The 25,649-nt window shown below is 37.0% G+C and overlaps 1 protein-coding gene across 1 annotated transcript in view; it reads right to left on the bottom strand.

Moving 5' to 3' along the window:
• The window catches only part of LYPLAL1 (lysophospholipase like 1), a 32,093-nt gene extending 6,836 nt beyond the window's left edge, over nt 1-25,257 (bottom strand). The window contains exons 1-3 of the mRNA NM_001099059.1: nt 25,125-25,257; nt 20,187-20,286; nt 4,608-4,777 (exon numbers count right to left, since the gene is read on the bottom strand). Of these exons, the coding sequence (NP_001092529.1) occupies nt 4,608-4,777; nt 20,187-20,286; nt 25,125-25,218 (364 nt within the window). The 5' untranslated portion in view covers nt 25,219-25,257. The remainder of the gene's footprint in view (nt 1-4,607; nt 4,778-20,186; nt 20,287-25,124) is intronic.
• Between the last annotated feature and the right edge of the window lie 392 nt (nt 25,258-25,649).

Below are 25,649 nucleotides of genomic sequence, written 5' to 3'. Positions count from 1 at the left end.
ATGCTCATCCGACTGAGTCATTCTCTGTATGTAACTCAGTAATCCTAGCAGTTGAAGTGTACACCAGACTAGTAGTTCCTGAGACATTTTAACGTGTCCCTTGTTTTCCTTCATGAATGTGTTTCCCTTCTTGTTTACCAGCCATATTCTCATTCATTTTTTAAAACTCGGTTGGAAATTCTCTCTTCTAAGAAGCAAGTTTTTGTGTTCATTCCTCACTGTTCATAATACTTGGATTGTATAAAACACTTTACTTTTGTTATCTCCCTCATTATAATGTAAAGTTTTTGATTCTTTTTTTTTTTTTTTGGTACTCCAGCACTTAAAAATTCTATGAATAATTTGGAAATTAAATTTAGTATGAGAAGCATCATTTTTGACCTGACTAAGCTGTGTAAACTACTGGAAAAGGGGTATATCATATACCATAAAAACATTGTTTTTAAACTAAATTTAATATAGTAAAATACCACTAATCAAAATAAAACCAGAAAAAAAGAATGGGCTGCCACTTATTCAAATATAGAGAACAGTGTTGTTTACAAAACTATACTGGTTAAAACCACAATCTCAGAGACAAGGGTTCCATGAGGACACAGTGTATGATATTAAATCTGAAGTTTTATCACATACTAAACAAAATTAATAAGGGTAATAATTTTGTACTTATTATCTTCATGTTTTCCTCTTTAATCCTTTAATTTTCAAGTTTTTTCTCTTAGAATTCATTAAAAAAAATAACCTAACCTCACTGTGTTGTTCATATATGTGTTTCCCGTGTCTCAAATGCATTGTTCTTTTTAATAAAAATGACTCAGCATCTCAAATGCACTTTTGACTTCTCATTGAATACCTCCTAGATAAAATGTTAAAAATAGCATTTAAATCTTAAACAATCTATGAGCAATGAAAACCAGCATGTATACCATTAGGGAAAAAGAAAACAGGTGGTAGGGAAGGGACACGGAGCTCCTTGAGAGTCTCCCAAGGGCAGCAGCGGGCCAGTACATTCTTCCTGCTGTGTGGAGAGACAGCAGGGCAGGTGGGATAGAGTGGCTAACAACAGCATCATCACCACACCCCAGGCATGTCTCTAAGTACTTCACAGGAACTGATTAATTGAATTATCACAACTCTGTAAGTACTATTATGATCACCCAAGCCAGAGGTTAAGGACACTCACATAACCACAAAAACAGGCACTGGATCTAGGATTAGAAACTTGCAATTTGAGTGCACAGCCCAAGTTCCTAACCATGTTAAACTGCTGTCAGCTGCATTAGTGTGTTCGCAATTATGATATTTATAACTTGGGAAATGCATGTACAAACATTCAAATACATAACGATATTGCCTCATGTACCACATTTTGAAATGAATTCAGAATTCAGTCAGATAAATAAGACAAAAAGAAAAATAATAATAACTACAAGAGAAAATCTGACACGACTAGAATGCCATTTCTCTAAGCATCAACAGCCAACTCATGTGAAGAATCCAGCATATGAAAAGAAGGCAGTATAACAGGTGTTTTGTTTTAATAAAAGTTAAGAATTACATATATTTTGACACACATGTTTAACTCTATAGAAATGCCTCAAAGATTTATTTTCATTGAATGGTTAAATAACTAACAGTACAGGTAACAAAGACCAACAACCTTGGATCCACACTTCTGTGTCTCTTTCATATCTCAAGCTATCAAAGAGGCTTTATAGCGTTTGATAGACTCACCTCACAAATTCTAAAAAATTTTTTCTTATATTCATATAAGTGCATATAAATTTCCTATTACATATATATTTTGTAATGAATTTCAAATTTTATACTTTAGTAGTTTATAACTCTTCTAAAATGAAATTTGTTGTTAAAAATTCAATGGAGCTATGATAAAATATCGATCATATTACTAACTGCTTAATAAATAAGATCATCTTTTAACAAAGTTTTCTTGGAACTTCAGAAACTAATTAAAACCTTTCATGATATAGTAGAAAGAAACTAAAATAAATTCTAGATGAATCAAAGAATTACAAATTTAAAAAACATTATGGAAAAGTCAGTAGAAAATCTATTGGAATATTTACTCAAATTCTAGAAGAATAACTTCTTAATCTGAGAAGTTATTTGGAAAAACCAGATAACTAAAAACAGCTTTCTCATGTCAGAACATAAAAAACAGAATTAAAAGGAAAATAAATTAAGTGTAAATTAATTGCCACTTTTTACTTATTTTTAGCAAAGATTTTTCAAGACAGTATCATTCAGCAAGGTATAATAAGATGGATATTCTAATAGAGGTGGGAGAAGCATCAACAGGTACAGTGTTTTCGTGAAAGGAATTTGACAGCATGTATTAAGAGTTTTACAAATATTCATATAAATGTTCAGTTAAACAGAAGAATCATGGGCTTTAAAATGAAGTAAACCTAGATTCAAAATTCTTATCAACTCTCTGACCCTATAACAATCCATACATAGTCTCTTTTCAAAAATGAGTAAGACAAAATAACTGATGGATACGAGGAAGGGCAAGGAATAGGGATGGGGGAAAGGACAAGCAGATAAGTATCAACAGTTACAATTCAAGGGATACATTCTTTAACACACGCACATTAAGAGCACTAAGTGTATTTTCTACTTATTCACACTGTCCTCGCAGTACTTCAGTATCTTACTATCCTATAAACATAAATTCAGGAACTGGTTCTTCCATACCCAACTTTTTATCTCCTCCCTTACCCCTTCTGTGGATTAATTTCCCTAAAGCACAGTTTTAATTAACTATATGACTCAAAGACATACTTAAGTCATTGCTCCTCAATCATCTATAGAATAAAGGATAAAAGGGGACTCAGAAAGAATTTATTGAGATTGTAAAATGAGCCAAGTATTTGACAGACACCATCTTCCAGTAAGGGACTTCCCTGGTGGCTCAGACAGTAAGGAGTCTGCCTGCAATGTGGGAGACCCGGGTTCGATTCCTGGGTTGGGAAGATCTCCTGGAGAAGCAAATGGCACCCCACTCCAGTATTCTTGCCTGGAAATCTCATGGATGGAGGAGCCTGGCAGGCTACAGTCCATAGGTCGCAAAGAGTCAGACACCACTAAGCAACTTTACTCACTCACTCAGTCTCCCAGTAAAATAGATACTGTATCATTATTCCCACTTTACACATGAGGCAGCAGAAAATCAGTGCAGGTTATTAAGTGATGAACCTGCTAGGCAACGGTGGGCTTCCGATTTGAACTATTTTTGTCACTATGCCATCACGCTCTTCCAGCTGTTAGTCACACTATGACATCAACAGGCGTTTTCCAGTCACACAACAAACTTTCTGCTAAAATTGTCTAACATCCAGACAACAACAAGCACTACTTTTTCTACTTCGATTTTACCATTCATATCACTCTCTATATCCAGACATCCATACTACAATAGTTAAAATTGTATTTGCACATCCTAAAATCTCATATATCTTTGGCACTTTTTTCTTAAATTGTTCCCTAATAGCTCCAAATACTTATGACTTCTTCATCTAAATTCCAATTACTTAAATCATCAGTTTACTGCAGATCATGCCACTGATTATAATAAATGTTCAGTTCTGTGCCAGGCATTGCAGTGGGTGCTGAGAAATAAAAATAAATATACATGATCATTCCCTTTGAAGAGCGGCCAGTTATGTATCTTTAGGGCACTTGTCGAGGCTAGTTGGCAGGACAGTTATTACAAGTACCTCATGGGCTCTTCTAGGTTGTAAGCAATTGGGGCACATAGATCCTGTTACCTGTGTCTCTTTGAGCATTCGACTTAATGCCTGACACACAGTACTTAGAAAATGTTTGCTAAATGATCGAATGACAGAATCTGTTATATACTCATGTATCTTGAGTTCTATCTTGTAACTGTTTCATGATGCCCTAGACTGAGCTGGTACCCCTTTACTAGGTTCTTCGCAGTACTCCTATAATGTTCTATATCCATCTCTGTGACATGGTGCTAAACACACAAACAGTTAAACACCGATGAGGAAACAAAGGCCCAGCAAGGTGATGTTACTGGGCCAGAGGGCCAGTTGCTTTCAACTAACAGAAGTGAATACTGAAGCCAAGACAGGAAAGAATGGATTCCATCCATTATGTCACATTGCTTCTTAACTCAAAGGATAGCTTAGTACTTCAATAAACACAAAGGCAGTTTATTAATTTGCTCAGATCCTATCTATACAGGATTTCAAAGTGCATTCTAAACTTATTTACAACATGATGGTGGTGGTTTAGTCATTAAGTCATGCTGACTCTTGCAAGCCCACAGACTATAGCCCGCCAGGCTCCTCTGTCCATGGAATTTCCTAGGCAAGAATACTGGAGTGGGTTGCCATTTCCTCCTTCAGGGAACCTTCCCAACCCAGGAATGAAACCCATATCTCCTGCATCTTCTGCAATGGCAGGTAGATTCTTAACCACTGCACTATCTGGGAAACTATGAATAGGTCTCATATGATATATAAAGTGCTCCCAAATAATGTTCCAAGTAAAATTCAAAGTATAAAATTAAAAAAGTGAATCAAAATATTTAAATTGCCAACATCTAAAAATCTTACCTACTAATATTCTGTTCTTCTTGATGCCAGTTTTTACTTCATCATCAATCAAATCTGTAAGCACCTGACACATTACATCAATTGATTCAAGGTGCTCTGGGCAGTCATTTGATATTTTAAGTCTGTCAAACCATACATTGGAGATTCCTCCTCTCAAAGGAGTATATGGCCTGTTTAAAATCAAAAAAGAAAAAAAAATTAAAACATTTTTTAATTTCTAAAATATTAGTGCTTTGAATTACAATTTCTTTAATGTTTTAAAAGTTAAAGAATTCATATTAAAGACATTTCCAAGCATATCTTAACTCTCCTATACTTACATTGGTTCTATTAACATTTATTAATGCCAGTTCACCATAGTTTCTCCATCTTTTGAGTTTCATACTCTCCAGAAAGTCCCAAAGAAAAAAGGATAATTATATTTGGTATATTGTGTGTGCATGCTATTTTTTCCACTCAATTTAAATGATTAATCAGGTCTACTATTTCTTTAAACTTCTGCCTTGATATACTTTAAAAGTGTAAGGATCAATATTTAAGCATTCACAGCTAAATAAATAATGGCTGTCCATGCGAAAAGTCAGGCCTCAAGAGCAGAAAATATGATTCACCAAAATGCTTTTAAATGATGGTTAGTTTGTAGCACAGAAGTCTGAACGCTGAGTTAATATTTAAAGGTTTCTTGATTACATCCAGGCAGATTATCTTTAGAATAGGGGTCTTCAGGTTGTTTTTTATTTTTATTTTTTTGTTTAATATATCTATCTTTAATTTTATTTTATTTTATTATTTTTTTTACAGTTAGTCCAATTCATTTTTTTAAATTTTATTTTATTTTTAAACTTTACATAATTGTATTAGTTTTGCCAAATATCAAAATGAATCCGCCACAGGTATACATGTGTTCCCCACCCTGAACCCTCCTCCCTCCTCCCTCCCCATACCATCCCTCTGGGTCGTCCAAGTGCACTAGCCCCAAGCATCTAGTATCGTGCATCGAACCTGGACTGGCAACTCGTTTCTTACATGATATTTTACATGTTTCAATGTCATTCTCCCAAATCTTCCCACCCTCTCCCTCTCCCACAGAGTCTATAAGACTGTTAAATCAGGACTTAGAGCTATTTTATTTTTAAATCTTCTCAGAAACCTTGAAATGAAAGAATTTAATGGGATACAAATATTCACTGGAAGTGCTCTTCATACAGATATCCCAGCACTGTCTGCAACACTCAATCTGGGTCTCAAATTGAGTGCTTTGTTGGACTTACAAAACACTCTATGTGATAAGATTCCCTGAGCTGGGTGTCTTGTTGAACAAGATTGATCTTATAAGATGCTTTACATTTAAATATCAGGTAGGATGGCCACAGTATCAGTGAATCTTGCTTTAGATTCTTTTAAGTATACGTGTGTGTGTGTGCGTGTGGGTGTGCACGCACATGCATGTGTGTCCCAAGGTATTCCCAATACTCTGTTTTAATCAATTACAAAGGGGTTAAGGGGTCTGGTGACAAGTCCTATGTTGGTAATGGTAAATGAAGGGAACTGAAACGCTCTTTTAGTCTCCTGTAGCAAACAGAGAGGTTTATGGGGAGATATATATGTATTTCCATATATATATGTCTCCATGAGACACACATGGAGAACCAATGGTTTCTCAAAGATGAGGAACAGGACAGTTCAACAAAAGATACAGCTCTTCACTTAGCAAATCTTGCTTTCTATTTATGAGACAGTGAAAAATGGGTTTTATGTGCTAAGAAAGGCCACAGAAAATGCAGTGACAGAAGTATACATTATAATTTGAAAGAAATCTAAAGCAATGCTGACCACAGATGCAAGGTTTCTTCTAGATCAACACTTCTATTGCTTTCAGTTCAGTTCAGCTCAGTTCAGTCACTCAGTCGTGTCCAGCTCTTTGTGACCCCAAGAATCGCAGCACGCCAGGCCTCCCTGTCCATCACAAACTCCCGGAGTCTACCCAAACTCATGTCCATTGAGTCAGTGATGCCACCCAGCCACCTCATCCTCTGTCGTCCCCTTCTCCTCCTGCCCCCAATCCCTCCCAGAATCAGGGTCTTTTCCAATGAGTCAGCTCTTCACATCAGGTGGCCAAAGTATTGGAGTTTCAGCCTCAGCATCAGTCCTTCCAATGAACACCCAGGACTGATCTCCTTTAGGATGGACTGGTTGGATCTCCTTGCAGTCCAAGGGACTCTCAAGAGTCTTCTCCAACACCACAGTTCAAAAGCATCAATTCTTCGGTGCTCAACTTTCTTCACAGTCCAACTCTCACATCCATACATGACCAATGGAAAAACCATAGCCTTGACTAGATGGACCTTTGTTGGCAAAGTAATGTCTCTGCTTTTGAATATGCTGTCTAGGTTGGTCATAACTTTCCTCCCAAGGAGTAAGCGTCTTTTAATTTCATGGCTGCAGTCACCATCTGCAGTGATTTTGGAGCCCCCCCAAATAGTCTGACACTGTTTCCACTGTTTCCTCATCTATTTCCCATGAAGTGATGGGACCAGATGCCATGATCTTCGTTTTCTGAATGTTGAGCTTTAAGCCAACTTTTTCACTTTCCTCTTCCACTTTCATCAAGAGGCTTTTTAGTTCCTCTTCACTTTCTGCCATAAGGGTTAGCCCCATCTCAAATTAGCTATATATTCTCACCCTCCAGAGTCAGTGAAATAAAAGCATAAAATGTACAACCAGAACAAAAAAATGGAGAGCTAAAAGGCACCAGGTGAGATCTGATTGTGCTTCCTTGCATATTCTTTAATGAAAAACCAAGTGGAATCCCTGCAAACCATGGAGCTAAAGCTACTCAATTTTCATTCTGTCATCCACGGTAGCAAAAGAACTCTGCAGTCTATGCAGATCTGACTGTGGGAAACAGCCAGTTAATACTATCAACGTGTGGTGTAGAAGGAAAACAGGAGAACTATACAACTGTTTTTCTGTTTAAGTCTTACCTCTCCAAAATAAATGGATATGCACTCGAGGAACCTAAAAGTCAAGAGAAATATTCTGGAAACTTTCTCAGAGAAAGCCAAAGAAGTCTAGAAACAAGAAAGTTGCAGAGTGAAGTAAGCCAGAAGGAAAAACACCAATACAGTATACTAACGCATATATATGGAATCTAGAAAGATGGTAACGATAACCCTGTATATGAGACAGCAAAAGAGACACTGATGTATAGAACAGGCTTATGGACTCTGTGGGAGAGGGAGAGGGTGGGAAGATTTGGGAGAATGGCATTGAAACATGTGAAATGTCATGTATGAAACGAGATGCCAGTCCAGGTTCAATGCAAAAAAAAAAAAAAATTAAAATACATTACTTACAGGAATTTCAGTAGAAGAAAAACAAGTGATTAAAAAATATCTATATCAGTTTTCAGAACTTGGAGAACACCGAGCAGCCAACTCACCACCAGGAACATGGAAATGAAAAACATGATCCTCTCCTTGTGATTAGACTGTAGGATAAACTCAAAGGTCTGGACATTACCTAAAATAACAGAACTTTCCAGATGGGAGGACTTGAGTGTTTCCCAATGAGATGCCTCCAAATGGTGTCTGGAGACCTGAAAGCCTGGAATTGGGGGCTAGAGGAACATTGTTAGTGCCGGCTGAAGCACTATCCACAAAAAAACCCTCAGCAGCCTGTAAGTTCCTTGGTCCCAGCCATTTGATTTGTAGGTTTGATCCCCTTTCTCGATTCTGTACTCCAAAAGCCCCCTTCTGATTCAGATTTGTTTTTCCACTTTAGGACTACCTCTAGAAAAAAGAGTACACTGGTTCTATAAGTACAACTGTTTCAGTGCATGTGAAAATTAAATTTCACTTAATAATTGAAAAAAAAAAAAAAAAGAAAGTTGCTCCGACTCAGATTTAACAAGAACTCATCTGAAGAGATTCTTTCATTTACTAAAATATACCTGTGTTATAAACTTTACTCTGTAACACACTTTCTAAAATTTGAATGTATATTACCAGTATCTATATGCCAGTACATAAAACCCTAACATTCTCTCCTAGTTTATGCTGTGCTGTGCTCAGTTGCTTAAGTGGTGTCCAACTCTTTGCAGCCCCATGGACTATAGCCCACCAGGCTCTTCTGTCCATGGGATTTTTCAGGCAAGAATACAGGAGTGGGTTGCCATTTCCTTTCCAGGGAACAAAACCGCAGCTCCTGTGTCTCCCGCACTGCAGGTGGATTCTTCATCCACTGAGCCACAGAGGCCTAATTTATGCACGTATGTGAAATGTTGCAAATATCGGATACTTTGTCTGCATGCGGATTGCTTTGATGTTGACTGTCTTACTTTTTTTTTTTGTTTGTTTTTGCTTATCTCTCCATTCCTCTTCTCCTCTCCTACCCCCTCACATATCTTGCCCTTCACTCTAGGTAAACTATGTCAACCTTCTCGAATATATCCCTCAGTGTTTTTCCTGCACATACATTAAAAGATGTTTCTTTACATTATATTTGTTTTTTAACAGCACTCTATGCTTTTCAAAAATGAAATAAGCCTATTTGGTTTTCTTATGTGCATTATACTTTTCTCCTTTAACAATACCTCATGGAAACCCTTTCATGTGATGTAGTTCTTACCCATCTTTTTAAATAGCTATATCAGTTCAGTTCAGTTCAGTTGCTCAGTTGTGTCCGACTCTTTGCGACCCCATGAATCGCAGCACACCAGGCCTCCCTGTCCATCACCAACTCCTGGAGTTCACTGAGACTCATGTCCATCGAGTCAATGATGCCATCCAGCCATCTCATCCTCTGTCGTCCCCTTTTCCTCCTGCTCCCAATCTCTCCCAGCATCAGTCTTTCCAATAAGTCAACTCTTCGCATGAGGTGGCCCAAGTACTGGAGTTTCAGCTTTAGCATCATTCCTTCCAAAGACATCCCAGGGCTGATCTCCTTCAGAATGGACTGGTTGGATCTCCTTGCAGTCCAAGGGACTCTCAAGAGTCTTCTCCAACACCACAGTTCAAAAGCATCAATTCTTCAGCGCTCAGCTTTCTTCACAGTCCAACTCTCACATCCATACATGACCACTGGAAAACCCGTAGCCTTGACTAGACTATATAGTATCTTGTAATTAAGATGCTCCATAATTTAATTGGCCATTTGCTTACAAATGGGCATTTATTTGGTACCCAAGTTTTAGCCACTAAGGACAGTTCTGCATTAAACATATTTGCGCACATGTTTTTACGTACTTAGACTTTTATTCTATGGAACAGAGTTTGTGGAATAGGCCTACTGGACTGAAAGGTATAATCTGATAATTTTATCTTAATAGAGGTTTCAGAGTTGCCTCCATGAAGGCTATAAAAATTCACCTTTCTACAAGAAAAGTCAGAGAACATCTTTTGGCCCAACAGCTCTAATTATGATAGTAACATACTTTAAAACATTACCACTGAAAGGTAGTAACTACAGCTTTAAAATCAACTTTGCTGAGATGTAATTTACATATATAAATGTACACCTTTTAAATACACAGTTCAAAGACTTTTGACAAACTATTTCCATAGTGATACAGAATATTTTCTTTACTTCAGAAAATTCCATCCTGTCCACTTGCAAGCAAATCCCACTCACTTCCAACACAGCCACTAAAGATTAAAGCTGCCTTTTCAGAACTCTACGTGAAGGAATTACTTATTCATATCATTGGCTATATTTTTCCTATTGGAATTTTGATTTTTTTCTCACTAGTTTCAAAGTGTATCTGTATATTAGTCACCTAAATACTGTTCATTTGTATTTCAAGTATTTTTTCCAAACAGATTTCTGCATATTGACATATATATATAAAGTATCTTTTTTTAAGCCAAATCAAGACTTTACATTGGATGTACTCTGAGAGGTATAATTTTAACTTAAACTAATTTAAACTAAACTTTGGGGTATTCTGATTTATTTTATTCACAATTCATACATTATTACATGTAGAATCCAAGATTATCTTCTAAGATTTTTGCTTTCATTTTTACATCTAAGTTTTGAATTTTTCTGGAATTTATTTTCTGCATGGTGTGACCTAAGGGTTGAAATTCATTTTCTCCCCTATGTGTCAATTGTGCCTGCACTGCTACAAAAACAAAAACACCTTTTCTCATAAAGGTGAAGTTCACCTTTACGAGGATTTACCTCTGCCATATTATAGTTCTGAAGAATCTAGTATCTCTCGCCGTAGGTTCTATAAGAGAACTAAACCATAATGCCTAATATATTTACTACATATAATGAATGGACTTCTCTCCAAAGCATCTAGAATGGTACTAGTTCTATTCCTGGCAAAAATCAAAAAAATGACAAGTCATTTTCTCTGTTTTTGTCTCACTGGAAGAATCCTGGTTGAGAAAGGCTCTATTTTGTTCCACTGATTTATTGATCTACTCCTGTGTTAGGATCACACTGACTACATCACAGTGGTTTTAGAGTAAGTTCTGAGGTTGAGTCAGGTGGTCCCCCTCTCCCTACCATCACCACCATGTGTCTCTCAGACTTGTCCTGCCTATTCTTAAGTATCTAATCTTCTTTCTCTCTCTAAGAAATATTAATTCAATATTTAGTAAATTTTAAAATAATTTCAAATACTCCCCCTTAAAAATCCTTTGTGGGATTTAAACTAATATTGTATTACTGCCTGAGAATTAACATTTTATGACATGAATCTGGGAGGAATGAAGATTTTGCAGACTGCACTCTTTCCAGGATCTGCCACACTCTGGGCCTTACCTAAGGCTTCTCCTGCATCATCCCCTGGGCTCTCAGTGGGTGAGATAAAATCCTGCCTAAGCTCTGTATGGGGACTCCTACAGAGCCTAAATTCTCCCTCATTCCTGTGGGCCTTCTGATTTCAGAAGCTGCTTGGCTCAAGACAGGGAGATAAATTGGAATCAGAAGGGGAGAAAGCATTCCATTCACCCCTCCTCCCAGAACCCCCTCTCAGGATTAACTTTCTTAACAGGACTCAGAAAGTGAAAGCAGGTGCTTTCCATACAGCATTAATGCCACTGTGAGACAAGATTAAATCCCAAACCAATGAAATTGCCACTAAAACCACAATGATCTTCTGAATGAAAACAATATACAACACTCAGGCTACAGCCTGAATTAGACTGGTACTCTTGTGACTTATTTCCACTTCCCTTTTCATTTTATTCTATTTCTCTTAAGTGTTTACTTGTCTGTCTAAGCACTTAAAAAAGGATGATATCATAGGCTAAAATATGAATCATTCTGGGAACTCAGCCATTAATAGAAAAAAATGACACTTACTTAACTTTTTGTCTTGACAGTGCCTTACTTAATTAGAGATAGATGCTCCATAGAATGTTAAGTTTTACCAATTTAGCAGCTTTTTGTTCTCTCAGTTCTCTAACAAAACTAATTCTGTCCAAAGGAAGATAATAGGGAAAATGTGATGAGTCAAAGAATAATTTCGATCTTTTTGTTAAGAAAACAATCAAGAATGCATAATTCTCCTAAGATGGTAGAAGAGCCTTTCAGTAAAGCATGAAAGTAAGATTGTTTTTTTAAAGCAGCTAAACAAACTGGCACATATGTTATACTCATTCGCCTTCTTCCTCAAATAAATCACTTCATTAGCTGGCATAAGACAGCTGAGACATTATTACCATAAATAAGTATATTTGGCAAAGAATGTCTGTGTGGCTTCTCAATCAATCGATCAATCAAACCATTACACACTGGTAAAATATTAAGCAGGAATAAATGTTCAAGGTCTATGAAAAGAAAAGAAGCTGCCATTCAGCTTGTCACCAAGTTTTGTTCCCTCAAAGTCATAAAATCAAAAGGTCATTCACAACCTTTCAGATGCCGTCACTAGGTTCCAGGCTTCCTCTCTCCTCATTTCACTGCTCCTCCCCCGGGATTCCCTAGGTTCCAGTCACACTCCCCTTGGTTTTCTTCAGAACCGCCTTGCTACTGATCCAAGGACTTAGCACCTGACATTTCCTCTCCCTGGAATGCCCTTTTCCACAGTGATTACCCCCAGTGCCAAGAACAAGTATTTGTTGAATGATGCATGTCGATAAGCATTTGTGATTTGGGAATAATTTTTGTCAGAAATAATAAGGATACCTAAAATTATTTAGCTTTGCTCTGAATATCTTTTGACTTTAATTCTTGTAAAAATCCACTCTGTGATTTCTAGAAAAAGGTCAAATTTTTCTTTTGTTTTTTAAAAGGACGTATTTCTAAGGAATAACATACTTAGAACACGTGTCTAACTCTTACGATTCCATGGACTGAGGCCTGCCAGGCTCCTCTCTGTCCATGGGATTCTCCAGGCAAGAATACTGGAATGGGTTGCCATTTCCTTCTCCAGGGGATCTTCCCAACCCAGGAATCGAACCCAGGTCTCCTGCATTGCAGGCAGATTCTTTACCAACTGAGCTATGAGGGAGGCCCAATAACATACTAATAGATACTTAATAACATACTTAAAATACTTACAAAGAAGTAAACTACTTCTTCAAAATACCATTCTTTTAGGACAGTTCCTTGCCAGTGAAGTGTACATGCAGTACAGATCCACTGTTATCAGGAGACAGATCTCCTAATATCATGCTTCAGGTATGAATCCTAAGTGATGGAGTAAAGATGAACCCATTACTACTAAACCTAAATCAAAAGCGCCTAACCTTGTTTCAGAATATAAGTTTACTGAAAAATATAAACATACACTTCACGTGGAAAAACAGTACAGGCACTACTGACTGAATCTTACTACTTTTAGAATTTTTCAAAACTCTAAGAAACTATATCATATAAATTATTAATAGCTTATTAAATATTATTTTTAAAATGGAAATTGTACTAGTAAACTCAAACTAACAGAATCTCTAATTACAAATACAGCTAAAGTATGTCACAGAAATAAAAATCTTTATTGAGCACTTCAATTAAATATAGTCTAAATTAACATAATAAAACAATGAAGCAACATTTTCCATTTAAATTAACACAGAAGGTAAATGCTGACTTTTACTGAATATGCCCTAGCTCAGCTGATTAAAAACATATATTAAATAGGGCTGAGAAAAGGAATACCTTATAGCCAAAGTGACAAGTCACAGTTTAATCAAACATACTAATTTGCTGTAATAAGCCACAACTGGGTATAAGCAAAATAGACTACTGTTCTCTTAAGTTCTTTAAAGCATGTATGACTGTTAGAAGCAAAAATTACAACCTTGTTTGACAGAGTTTTCAATGTATGTTGATAAAACACATACAACAAGCAGCATGTATAACATTAAGGAGGGGAAGATAAAGGAATCTATATGGTTATAAGGCATCTACATTTTGTGTAAAGTGGTAAACAACTAACTCTAAGTAGGTAAAAGATGTGATATATATGCTATATAGTCTTTAGAACAATCAGAAAAAACAAACAATAAATAATAATAAAGTATTAATTTTCTTAAATCAAAAAAAACATGGAAAAGGGAAAAAGAGAAATAAAAAGCAATAAATTTAAATGCAAACATAGCAATATTTACAATAAATACAAATGATGTACATAAATCACTTAAAAGACAGAAACTGCTAGACTAAGGAAAAAACAAAGCCCAAATGAGGTTATATATAAGAAATACATCTTAAAAATAATGGCACAGATGTTAAAAGTAAAAAAAATTAAAAAAAGATATGCTATACAAACAGTAAACATAGAAAAGCTGATAAATCCTGTATGATTATTAAACAAAGTACAGTTCAAGGAATTACCAGAGATTGAAAAATGAGCATTTTATAAGATAAAGCTGTAAGATAAAAGATATAAGATGGCTTTTAATGAGGAAGACAGTAAGCCTGCCTGGGAATGTACCTCATACAGCTTAAAACCAAGAGAGAAAAACTGGCAGGAGGACAGGGAGGAAGAGAACAATCTAAAATCCCAGTTGGAGATGACAACACCCATTCTGCGGTAACTAATAAAATGACTTGGAATCACTAAGGAAACATAAACATTTAAAATAAAAATATAAAAGTTAGTATAATCACCTTGAACTACTGACATCTATAGAACTCTATACACAATAAGAGTCACCAAGAGGGACCTCATGCACAACCATAACACAAGCCAGTGAGTATCAAAAGAATCAAATTGCTGCCAGAATACTGGCAGCAACAGAAATGAAATCAGGAATCAATAGCAATAAAACACCTAGAAAGACCCCAAATATTGGGACATTAACAAGGTATTTCTAAATAATTTATGGGTTAAAGAAGCTTGCAGAACTCTTGTTTTCCATATCTGCCCAGAAAAGTATCTTTCATCCCACCTGCTCTCCTTACAATGTGACTCAGATACTCCCGTCAAGAGGTAGAGTCAGTGTCTCTCTCCTTGACTCTGAGTGGTCCTCTGACTAGAGAGGAAATAGCACTATGCAACTTCTTCTAAGACTAGGTCTTAAAAGGCAATACAGCTTCCTTCTGGTTCTCCTTAGTGTATCTGCTCTTGGACATCAGCTTCCATGCGGCCAGGATGTCCAAGACATCAGATAGTAAAAACTCATGTAGTTGTTATGGTAACAAGACCAAAAGATCAAAGGAAGATCCCAGCTATTATCGAGTATTAAGTGCCAGATACGAGCGAATCTTCAGATGATTTTAGTCATGCCCAGACTTCAAGTTTTCCCAGCAGAGGCCCCAGTTATCACAGAACAGAATCAAGACATTAGCACTGTGTCTTTTCTGAATTTCTAACCCACGGATGGATGACCATACTAAAACTGTAGTTTGGGGTGCTTTAAGATTCTCCTGGAGGAGGGCATGGCAACTGACTCCAGTATTCTTTCAGAGAAGGAATTGGCACCCCACTCTAGTATTCTTGCCTAGAGAGTTCCATGGACAGAGGAACCTGATGGGCTACAGACCATGGGGTTGCAAAGAGTCAGACAGTATTGAGCAAGTAACACTTCTGCTTTCATGAGAGCTTAGAAAAGATTTCAATATATTAAAAATACAAAAGAGGAAATTAGTGGGAATTACCTAAGGCAGTGATTAGTGAGAAATTTAGAGCTTTAATATAAATGGAAGGAAATAACAAATGTAAAAGCAAATATAAATAACAGAAAAAGAGCACAAAATAACCAAGCCAAAACTGTCTCTATGAAAAGATTAACAAAATTAACAACCTTTGACAAGATAAAGCAAGAAAAAAGATATAAATTATTGATATTGGTAATGAAATTAAAAAATATCAGCATAAATCCTAAAGGCATTAAAAGAGAATATCATGAACAACTTTATATCAATGAATCTGGTAAATTAGATAAAAGATACAAACTCTATGAGAAACACAAATGATCAAAACTGATACAGAAAGAAACAGAAAATCTGAATATTCTCATTATATGAAAGAAACTGAATTTATTATCAAAACCTTCACAGAAGAAAACTTCATGTCCAAATAATTTCACTAGTGAATTTTACTGAACACTGAAGGAAAAAAATAATACAAACTCAGAAAACGGGAAGGTAACATTTTCTAACACATTTTAAGGGATCTAGGGAAAACTTTCATGCATTGGAGGAGGAAATGGCAACCCACTCCAGTGTTCTTGCCTGGAGAATCCCAGGGACAGGGGAGCCTGGTGGGCTGCCGTCTATGGGGTCGCACAGAGTCGGACACGACTGAAGTGACTTAGCAGCAGCAGCAGGGAATTCCCTGGCAGTCCAGCCGTTAGGACTCAGTGCTTTCACTGTCGAGAGCCTGGGTTTAATCTCTGGTTGGGAAACTAAGATCCTGCAAGTTATATGGCATGGCCAAAAAATAAATAAAATAAAAAGAGACAGTATAATCTAGATAAAAAAACTTTATAAGAGAAAACTACAGATCAACAGCCCTCATGAATGCAGATTAAAATTTCTCAACAAAATCCTAGCAAATCAAATTCAGCTATACATAAAACAAATAATACATTATAACCAAGTGGAGTTTAAGCCAGGAATGAAAGGTTGGTTTAACATTTGAATGTCCACCAATGTAACGAAAGATAAAAACCATGATTATCTCAAAAAATACAGAAAAATGATTTAACCAATTAAGAAAAAAAAACTCAGCTAATTAGGCAAAGAAATAAATTTCCTTAATAAAAGGTGTGCAGAAAAAAACCTGTAACAACATCATACTTAACGGTGAAATACTGAATTCTTCCCTTCTAAGACTACACAAGAAGGCATTCCTTGATTCTATTAAACACTTTATCCAGACGTTCAAATAAGCACAATAAAGCAAGAAGACAATAAAGTAAAAGGAAGATTGGGAAGGAAAAAGGAACACTGCCTTTATTTACAGACAGTATTAACGTTTACACAAAAAACATAAAGAATCTACTAGATAACTACTAGAAATAAGTGAATTTAGGAAGACAGCAAGATATAAGAGTAAGATCCAAAAATGTGTTTCTTATGTAGAGTACACAGAACTGTATTCAATATCATGTGATAAACCAGAATGGAAAAAATTATAGAAAAAGAATGTATTTATGTATATAACCGAGTCACCATGCTGTACAGCAGAGACTGTTACAGCGCTGTAAATCAACTATACTTTAATAAGAGAAAATTTAAAAGGTGTTTCTATGTACTTGTAACAATCAAATTAGAAGTCTAAACTTTTTAAAAATTCTATTTACAATACAATGAAAAAACATGAAATATTTGTGACTAAACTCAGCAAAAGATCTCTCTACTGAAAATTCTATATCACTGCTGATAGAAATGAACAAAAATCTAAAATGGTGACATACCATGTTAATTTCCTGTAAATAAACCTGCTATGGATTACATGCAATTCTAATAAAAATCCAAACAGGTGTTCTGTAAAATTGGTAAGTGGATTCTAAAATTTACATATAAATGCAAAGAACCTAGAATGAAAGAATGCTGAAAATGAACTTATATCACTTGATTTCAACATTTTGCTATAAAGCTGTATTAATCAAAACAGTTTTGTATTGGCATAAAACTAGATAAACAGACCAATGAAACAGAACACTCTAGATAAGAAGTCATTAAAATATGTTCACAAAATGTTACACAAAAGAGCTTATAGCAATGATAATCATTGTTTTTAAAAACTGGAAATAATCCAGATGTCTATCAACAGTAGAATGCATAAATAAATGTATATTCACACATAACATCTACTCAAAAATTTTTAAATGAACTACTGATAGGCACATAAACACTATGTTGAGTGAAAGAAGACAGACACAGCAGGTTAAATTATCCCCATTTAGTTGAAATTCAGCAACTGGCAAAACTATCCTACGGTGATAGAAATCAGAACAATGGTAACCTATGTGCAGTAGGAATGGATTGGAAGGAGGCACTGGGGTGATGGAAACGTTCCTGTAATTGAAGCAACTCAACAAGAGCATATATTCATAAAAACTGATTGACCTGTATGATTAAGGCATTTGCATTTCACTGTAAATTTTACTTGTAAAAAACATACTAGGACTTCTGGTCATAAGATGTCATTAAGAGAGTGAAAACGCAAACCAGACAGAGACAAGATGTTTGAATCTGTGTTTTAAAAAAAGCTTTAAGAAATTAATAAATAAAAGACAAACAAAAAAATGGGCAAACAATATGAGTGGATGTTTCTTTTGAGGATATACAAATGCTCAATAAATATAAGAAATAATACTCAGTAGCATTAGCATTAGAGAACTACAAATGAAAAGCAGAAGATACTACTACACAGCTGCTAGACTGGCTAAAGTTAAAAAGACTGACAGTGGAAACTGTTTATGTGGATGTGAAATGAATGGGACTGTCAAGCATTGCTGGTAACAGTGTAAACTGCTCTAACCTCTGTGGAAATATGTTTGGCATTCCGAACCAGAGCCAACACAGCTAAACCTGCTTCAACATTTCATTCTTACTCATTTCCATAAATATCTAGCTTGGGTGAAGTTACATAACAGGAAGCATCATTTCAAAGGTGGGAGACTAGATCCATTCTAGGACAAAACTGTGGTGAACAGGTCATTTAACCCCGCATACCAATTAGGTGGCATCAATGGAAAGATTTAAAAAGCCAGATCATATTTTCAGCATACTCTGGTAAGAATAACTTAGTCAACAAAATACTACAGTCGAGAAAAACTTACAGGTTTGCAGGTGATGGAAGGCAAAACAGGAGAGAAAATAAATACTATAAAATTTGGACAATGTCAGAAAGTGTGCAGGAAAATGTCAAAGCTTGAAAATTTGCTGCAGTTTTAAAGTTTATTAAAATTAACTTTCACCATGTACAAATTACATTAAAAAAGAGAGTTAAGAAAGGCATGCATCTAACACTGCCTCCTGATGCTATCTGAAAAGATAGTAAACAAAGGAGATGACACAGGACTTTCTATGGGCAGCTTAAGAAAAGTGTTACAATAGATGTAAAGCAGCAGCTACTTTGTGTTACCAAATGAAGCCATATTATGCTACAAAAGCAAGGTCAATAAATCTGTGCCCAAACTCCCTGCCTAAACAGAGTAGACTGTTTGGAGTATCAGTCAGAGACCTTGAAACAGCAGAGTACACTATAAACATCAGATTCTTCTAATAACATACAGTCAAACAGCCTTCTAAGGTGTGGAATCCAAACTAAAAACTACAAACTTAGTAGCACTATAGGCTTCCTCAATTTGGGACTTGTTGGTGAAAAGTGGTCCATGATGCTTTACAGACAGCAAGTCACTGACCTCATGCTCACTCTAGATTAATCCTATTACTGGTCAGGTCCTAGAATGAACAACTGAAAACTCGTAGGAACTACACTTTTACGTCATTTACTGCAACAAAACATACTTTTAAAAAACTCATGTCAGCAGTTAAGTCATTACACAGTGAAAATATCAGTACTGATATAAATATCCATAGTTACACATTACTAGAACAGTATCCTTAATTATATCAAATTCTGTAAAGTCCTTCTAATTGATGCTACTTCATAAACATCGTGCCAGTGTGCTAAATTAAAAAGGCCTCATATAAAACACTGCATAATCACTGTATGTACAATCAATCTTTTAGGTTTCCTGTCTCAACATCACCACCTTCCCATTCCCCCTTATTTTCAGTTTCTCCCAGTACCTGCTCTATATATCTACAGTGAATTGACTGCTTGTCTTACATTTTCACAAATGTCCTGGATGAGGCTTTCATGATGGCTAGACTATCACATCTCACTTTTGGCTGTGTACTAGAGCTCATACTAGAATGAAGCTTTTAAAATATAAAAAAAGTCTTTCTGTTGTGGCCACATCCCAAATTAATTGAGTCAAACCCTGGGGGTAACAAGTAGGTGGAATTGTAGCTAAAATATAGGACACCAATTACATTTTAATTTCAGATAAAGAATGAATTAAAAAATTGTTCTGGAAAAAGAGGACCTCAATTTAAAATATAAATACAGAATTAAGCTGAAAAAACATCCAGCTGCTGTGTGTGTGTGTGTATAATGCCACAGAGTTACACTTAGTAATGATTTAAATGACTGCATACCTTGGAGGAGCTGTTGGATAGATAACTTTTATGTGCTGGAATGTTAAATCTTGGTTTAAAACTTGCTTGATCCACGTTCTCAATCCTTGTCCAGAATCACCTGATGAATCACAAAATCGAGATTAAGTTAAAGCATTTTGCCAGCACAGTGTTTTGACAGAACAGTGTATTTAAAAGCAGTCTATAACTTTCAGGTCACATAAGCTGGAACAAGAAATAAAAAAACTCTTCATAAATAAACTGTACAGAAGCCAATTTATCAATGTGGACTGACTGACCAAGCATCAATAGTTAGAAATAATTCTGATTATTTTACTCCTGACTCCACCCACTGATCACTTTAAAGCCCTCTTTAAGCTTGAGTTTTTAAGTTTCCCCATCTGTTTACAGGATATAATAGGAATAAATAAATTAAATTGATTTTTCTAAAAAAAATTTACATATCTGATTTTAAACACTGTCATTTCTTATTTTATTCTTAAAAATAGTAAATTCCTAAAGTGCTTATAAACTTTTGTAATTGGAACAGTCTAAAACAATTTTCTTCGTTAAAACAATAAATTTCTTCAAAAGACGTATTCAGCATACTTTTATTTTTGAACTTGAAGAAATGAAAATTTAATTTTGACAATATGTTTACATAATCTAAAATAATGATCGTACATCCCATGGATGAAAAATAACCAAGCCTCATGCAAGAATGGATATACATGTATTTCCATAAAAAAAATTAAACTATAGGTTCATTTTGTGTAGTCTTAAAGAGAAAAATTTCAAGTTAACAACTCTTAGATTGTAATCAATCAATTCATTAAGACAGCAATTTAAAAAATATCTACTGAATACCTATTAATGTGTGAGACACTATGCTTACTGCTAGAGGGGCAGTGACAGAAAGGTGATGGAGAGAAAGAGTTCCTGCGCTCACAGAGTGTATAGTTTATTGTGAGAAACAGACATCAGTCAAATAACCATATACAGAAATGTGAAAGAAAGTGGCTGCAAATGTAACCACTGCAAAAGAAAGACACTTGGTGCTTCAAGGATTTCTTATATTCAGAATTACCCCCAACAAGATTCAGAGATAACTTCACTAGAATATAAGCTCCACAAGGAAAGGTTCATTTTGTGTTTAGCCCGTGAGTTATTTGTTCATCTGATGCCTAGAACCGGACTGACACAAACTAGGCATCCAGTAGATAGTTGTGGAATGGCTGGAACTGAGATCTATGGGATGGTAGAGAGTCACGTGCAGAAGGAAAAGCAGCTCAGACAGAGTAAGGCAGATGCTGAACCCTTTACAGGAAGGAGCAGTATGGCATCGAAGAACTGAAAGGCAGAAAATGAGAGGAAGAGCAGTGAGAACATGGAGAAGCCAAGATGGTAATTTTTTGCAGAAAGGAGGCACACTTCTAAGGATTATTCTGGAATCCTTATTCTGCAAGCTGTGTGAAGACAGGCCTGAAGGAGGACAGACATGTGGAAGGATCCGTCAGGTGGCTGCTGTTCAGATGACAGTTGCTTAGACTATGGAGTAAATAGATACCAGACACAATAAAGAGATGGAATTAACATCTCCTGCATTGGCAGGTGGATTTTACCACTGAGCCACCAGGGAAGTCGGTGAAATTAACAGAACCTGGAAACAGATTAGTTACGAGGGGTCAATCGTGACAGGTTTCGAGGGGGACAGCAGAAGTGTTTGGCCAGAAAGGAAACACAGGAAGCAGCAGGTGTGTAGATGCCGAGTATGAGGTACCAAGGGCTGAGCAAACCACAGCCAGCTGGAGGACAAAACCCAGGTCCCTAAGGGCTGAGAGCTAAGGCTTTTTAAAGAATTAAAAAAAAAAGAAAAGAAAGAAAGAAAATGGAGAAAACAGAAGAGAAAAAGAAAAATATGTGAAGGAAAATTTGTGCAACCTACAAAACTTAAAATGGTTACTACCTGACCCTTTACATAAGTCTGCTGATCACTGCCCCACACTATCTGCCGCCAGAATCCTCCTCAGGTATCTTTTCCTGCTCCTATCACTGTAGGCATCCTAGCCTTATGGCCATTCCTTGACTGTTCCTGGTCTTTCCCTTGTCTGTACAGTCTAACCCAATATTCACATGATTCACTCAAGTCTAGCAGCTAAAATATCTTCTATACGGTGAAATTTACTCTGATCACCTTACTTAAAACTGTAATCCCATCATACATCTCATTCTCCTAATCTTGGTTTCTTTCTTTCCGAAGAATGTACTATCATTTACCATTAATACTTCTTCCAGTAGAATGAAAGGCCCTTGAGAGCAAGGGTTTCTGTTGTTTTGTTCATTGTTGTATGCCCAGAATCAGGAACAGTGCTTTGCACAGTGACCACATAATAGGTATTTCTTCAGTGAATGAACTCATGCATGCATGACTATTAGGCAATTGGATAAACAGGTCTAGAGCTCAAAGGAGATCTAAAATGAAGACACATATTTGTTTCACATGAATGGAGATAAAAATAGAATCTGTGGGCTTGCATGGAATTTAGCCCGGGGAGAAAAATGTAGAGGGAATAACAGAAGAGGAGCGAGGACTGAATTTTGAGGAAGTCAACATCAATGGCCAGGGAGAGGAAAATGAACGTGCAAAATAAGCCACAAAGAGCAAACAGCAGCAGAAAGAACCAGGAGGGTTTCAAGAAGAAAGCTGAATGCTGCTGACAGTTCAAATAAAAGGATGACTTGAAAAATCCCCATTATATTTAGCAACACAGAGGTTACTGGTGACTTCAGTAAGAGCCAACTCAGTCAATTCAGTAAGACTTACTATAGGGGGAGAAAGCAAGTCATATAGGGTTTGGGCCTACAGACATTAAATTAGGTGAAGCATATAACAGCGTGAATTAATCTAACCTGAGAAGTGAATAAAGTTAATTAAGTTATCATGCTTTCATCATCTTAAAAGAAGGTATTGGTATTGTAGTAACTGGAAATGCTCAAATTAAGTTGGCTATATATAACACATTCCCACATGATGTTCTATGGTTGTCATATCCTATAAGAGAACCTCAAGTTTTTAAGATTAAAAAAAAAAAATCTGCCTCTAAACACTTTTCTACCTTGAAAAGCAAAACTAAATGCTACAAAAGAGCATGGATCCATCCATTCACAAAGGCCAATCCTTAAAAAGCCAGCACCTGATTCTAAGAGTATAGAAATTGTTAAAACTGGTTTGCCACATTTGTATCAATCAGAAGTCAAGCATACACTGTAACACAACCACATATATCATTGTCTAATGTAAAATCATATTCCCAGTAACTTGGAGCACAAAATACATAGGAATTGCATTATACTTGCGTAAGTGGCAGGATTCTTTGGATAAACTCTTTGTTGAAAGTACAAAGGGAAAAAAAAATAGCAGGTATAAGTCTGGGTTTCAGATACATACAGTCACAAATTTAAAAATGTCAGTAATTTGAACCTGAAAGGAGTAAGGAAAGTAACTTTAAGCACAGTGGTCCAGGTGGAAACAAAGAAAAGTCTCAAGAGTTTTTCCTAAAGATATTGTGAAATAATTTATTTGTTAAAAGGACTGTAGCACTGGGGAATTTCTGGGTGTTTATAAACACCCTTGCAGCCCCACATCCTATTAGTCTCTGAGTTATAGGCATCGCTGTCATCTTAGGCCTCTCATCTTCTAAGTATATTTCATCAGTCAAGTATGAAATATATCTTGGCCCTTTTCTTTTCTATTTCCAAAATGATATACACTAGATCACAATTTTTTCACTTTACCTCTCCAGAGCACTGATTTTGGACTCAGAGATTTGGGTTCAAATTCCAATTCTACCACCACTGATAGTAATAGCCAAGTAACCTTGGACAAACTATTTAATCTACCAAGACTCATTTTTAAAATGAGAGTAATTCCAGGTTTCCATCCTGTACCTTTGCAATCCCCTCCACCATCCAATCACTGTCCTCTTTAAGCCTACACAATTTTGGCTCAAAGACCATTCCTCTGTCAAACCTAACAAGCTCTTCATCTTCCAAAAGGTTTGATAACGCCTAACCATTTTTTCTTTCGCCTTAAAATTCACTTGGCAGTAAATCATGCCATCTTGGGCTCTCCACTGCTGAGTCAAACTAAATGAATTGTTTCTACCTTTCGGTGGGCCCCCTGAGGACACAGGCTGCGTTTCATTTCTTTAAAAAACATTCCCCCAAAACTTACCCGAGGCCGCACTAGGGATGCAAAAATTGAAACAAGAGTTTCAATCTCTTAAGAGAAAGAGAAAGAAGGGAAGCGGGGAAGACAGGAGTAACTACCGGTGAGTTTAAGAAACGCTATACAGAATTTGAGTACCTTTATGAAAGGCAGGCAGTGGAAGGAGAACCTGCCCCTGGGGCTCCGCTTTATTTTGGGGGCTGAATGACAAGAGGGGTAAAGAGGAGAAGGAAGGAAGGGGAAGGCGAAATGGGCGGGGGGCGGGGGCGGGTGCATTTAAGCAGTGGCACAATGCCTCACAGAAAGGAGTACTAATCCACTGCGGCCAAAACTCAAATCACTAATAGCTGACTGAAAAGTACTAGATAATGTATCTGTCTCTAGGAGAAAACGTATCTAACTTGCTCTGTTTAAACTTGGGGGAAGGGAAGAGGCGGGGTGAAAGGTAAGGATGTGTGTGGCCAAGGGCTGCAATGGAGAATGTGAACTGAGGGCTGGCCAAGTGACGGGGCACAAAGACCAGAAGCGAGGACCGCGGGGCAGTGGCCGCAAGACAAGAAAAAGGAAGACAAGCGGATACGGCTGCGGACAGGTTACCAGCCCCTGGGTGTATCCGCGGGGGTTAGCAAGGAGGCAAAGTCACGCGTGCCTCCACGAGGGCAACACTGGGGGAACCGAAGAGGGGGGCATTTCCCATGCTGCAGTAACCTGGACAGAAAACTGTAATCCACCTGAGCCATGCAGAAAGATCAGCGAGGCGCTGTGCCTCCCAGCCGGCGAAACCATGCAGCGTCGCAGGCGTGCTGAGCCCGACGGGGCCGCCATGACTGCCGCCTGGACCAGAGCTGCGCGGGCCCCGCCCCTACGCCGTCCTGCGGGCACGCGCACGTAAGCGCGCAAGGGGCGCGCCTGGAGACGTGCTTGCGCAGCGGGGTTGCGCAGCCCTGCCCCTGGGTGAAGTCTGAGGCCGGTTAGGCTGTACTGAGGGTTTGGATTTTCTAAGACTGGTGTCATACAGGTGACTCCTTTGGTAAGGCTAGTGAATATACTTATTTGCTGTAGGATTTTTCAACTGCAGTCCTAAAACTCAAGGTTGCTTTTTCATTTGGAGACATATAGGTGTTAGGATTTACCACTGGGCCACCTGGGAAGCCCTGTGAGAGTATCTGAAATAGGCAGATTCATCAAGACGAGTAGAGTAGTGGTTACCAAGGGCTCAGGGGAGCAGGGAATGAGAAGATATCGTTTAATGGATA

Source organism: Bos taurus, chromosome 16 (assembly GCF_002263795.3).
Source record: "Bos taurus isolate L1 Dominette 01449 registration number 42190680 breed Hereford chromosome 16, ARS-UCD2.0, whole genome shotgun sequence".
NCBI lineage: Eukaryota > Metazoa > Chordata > Mammalia > Artiodactyla > Bovidae > Bos > Bos taurus.
This window is presented reverse-complemented; position numbering and strand designations above follow the sequence as displayed.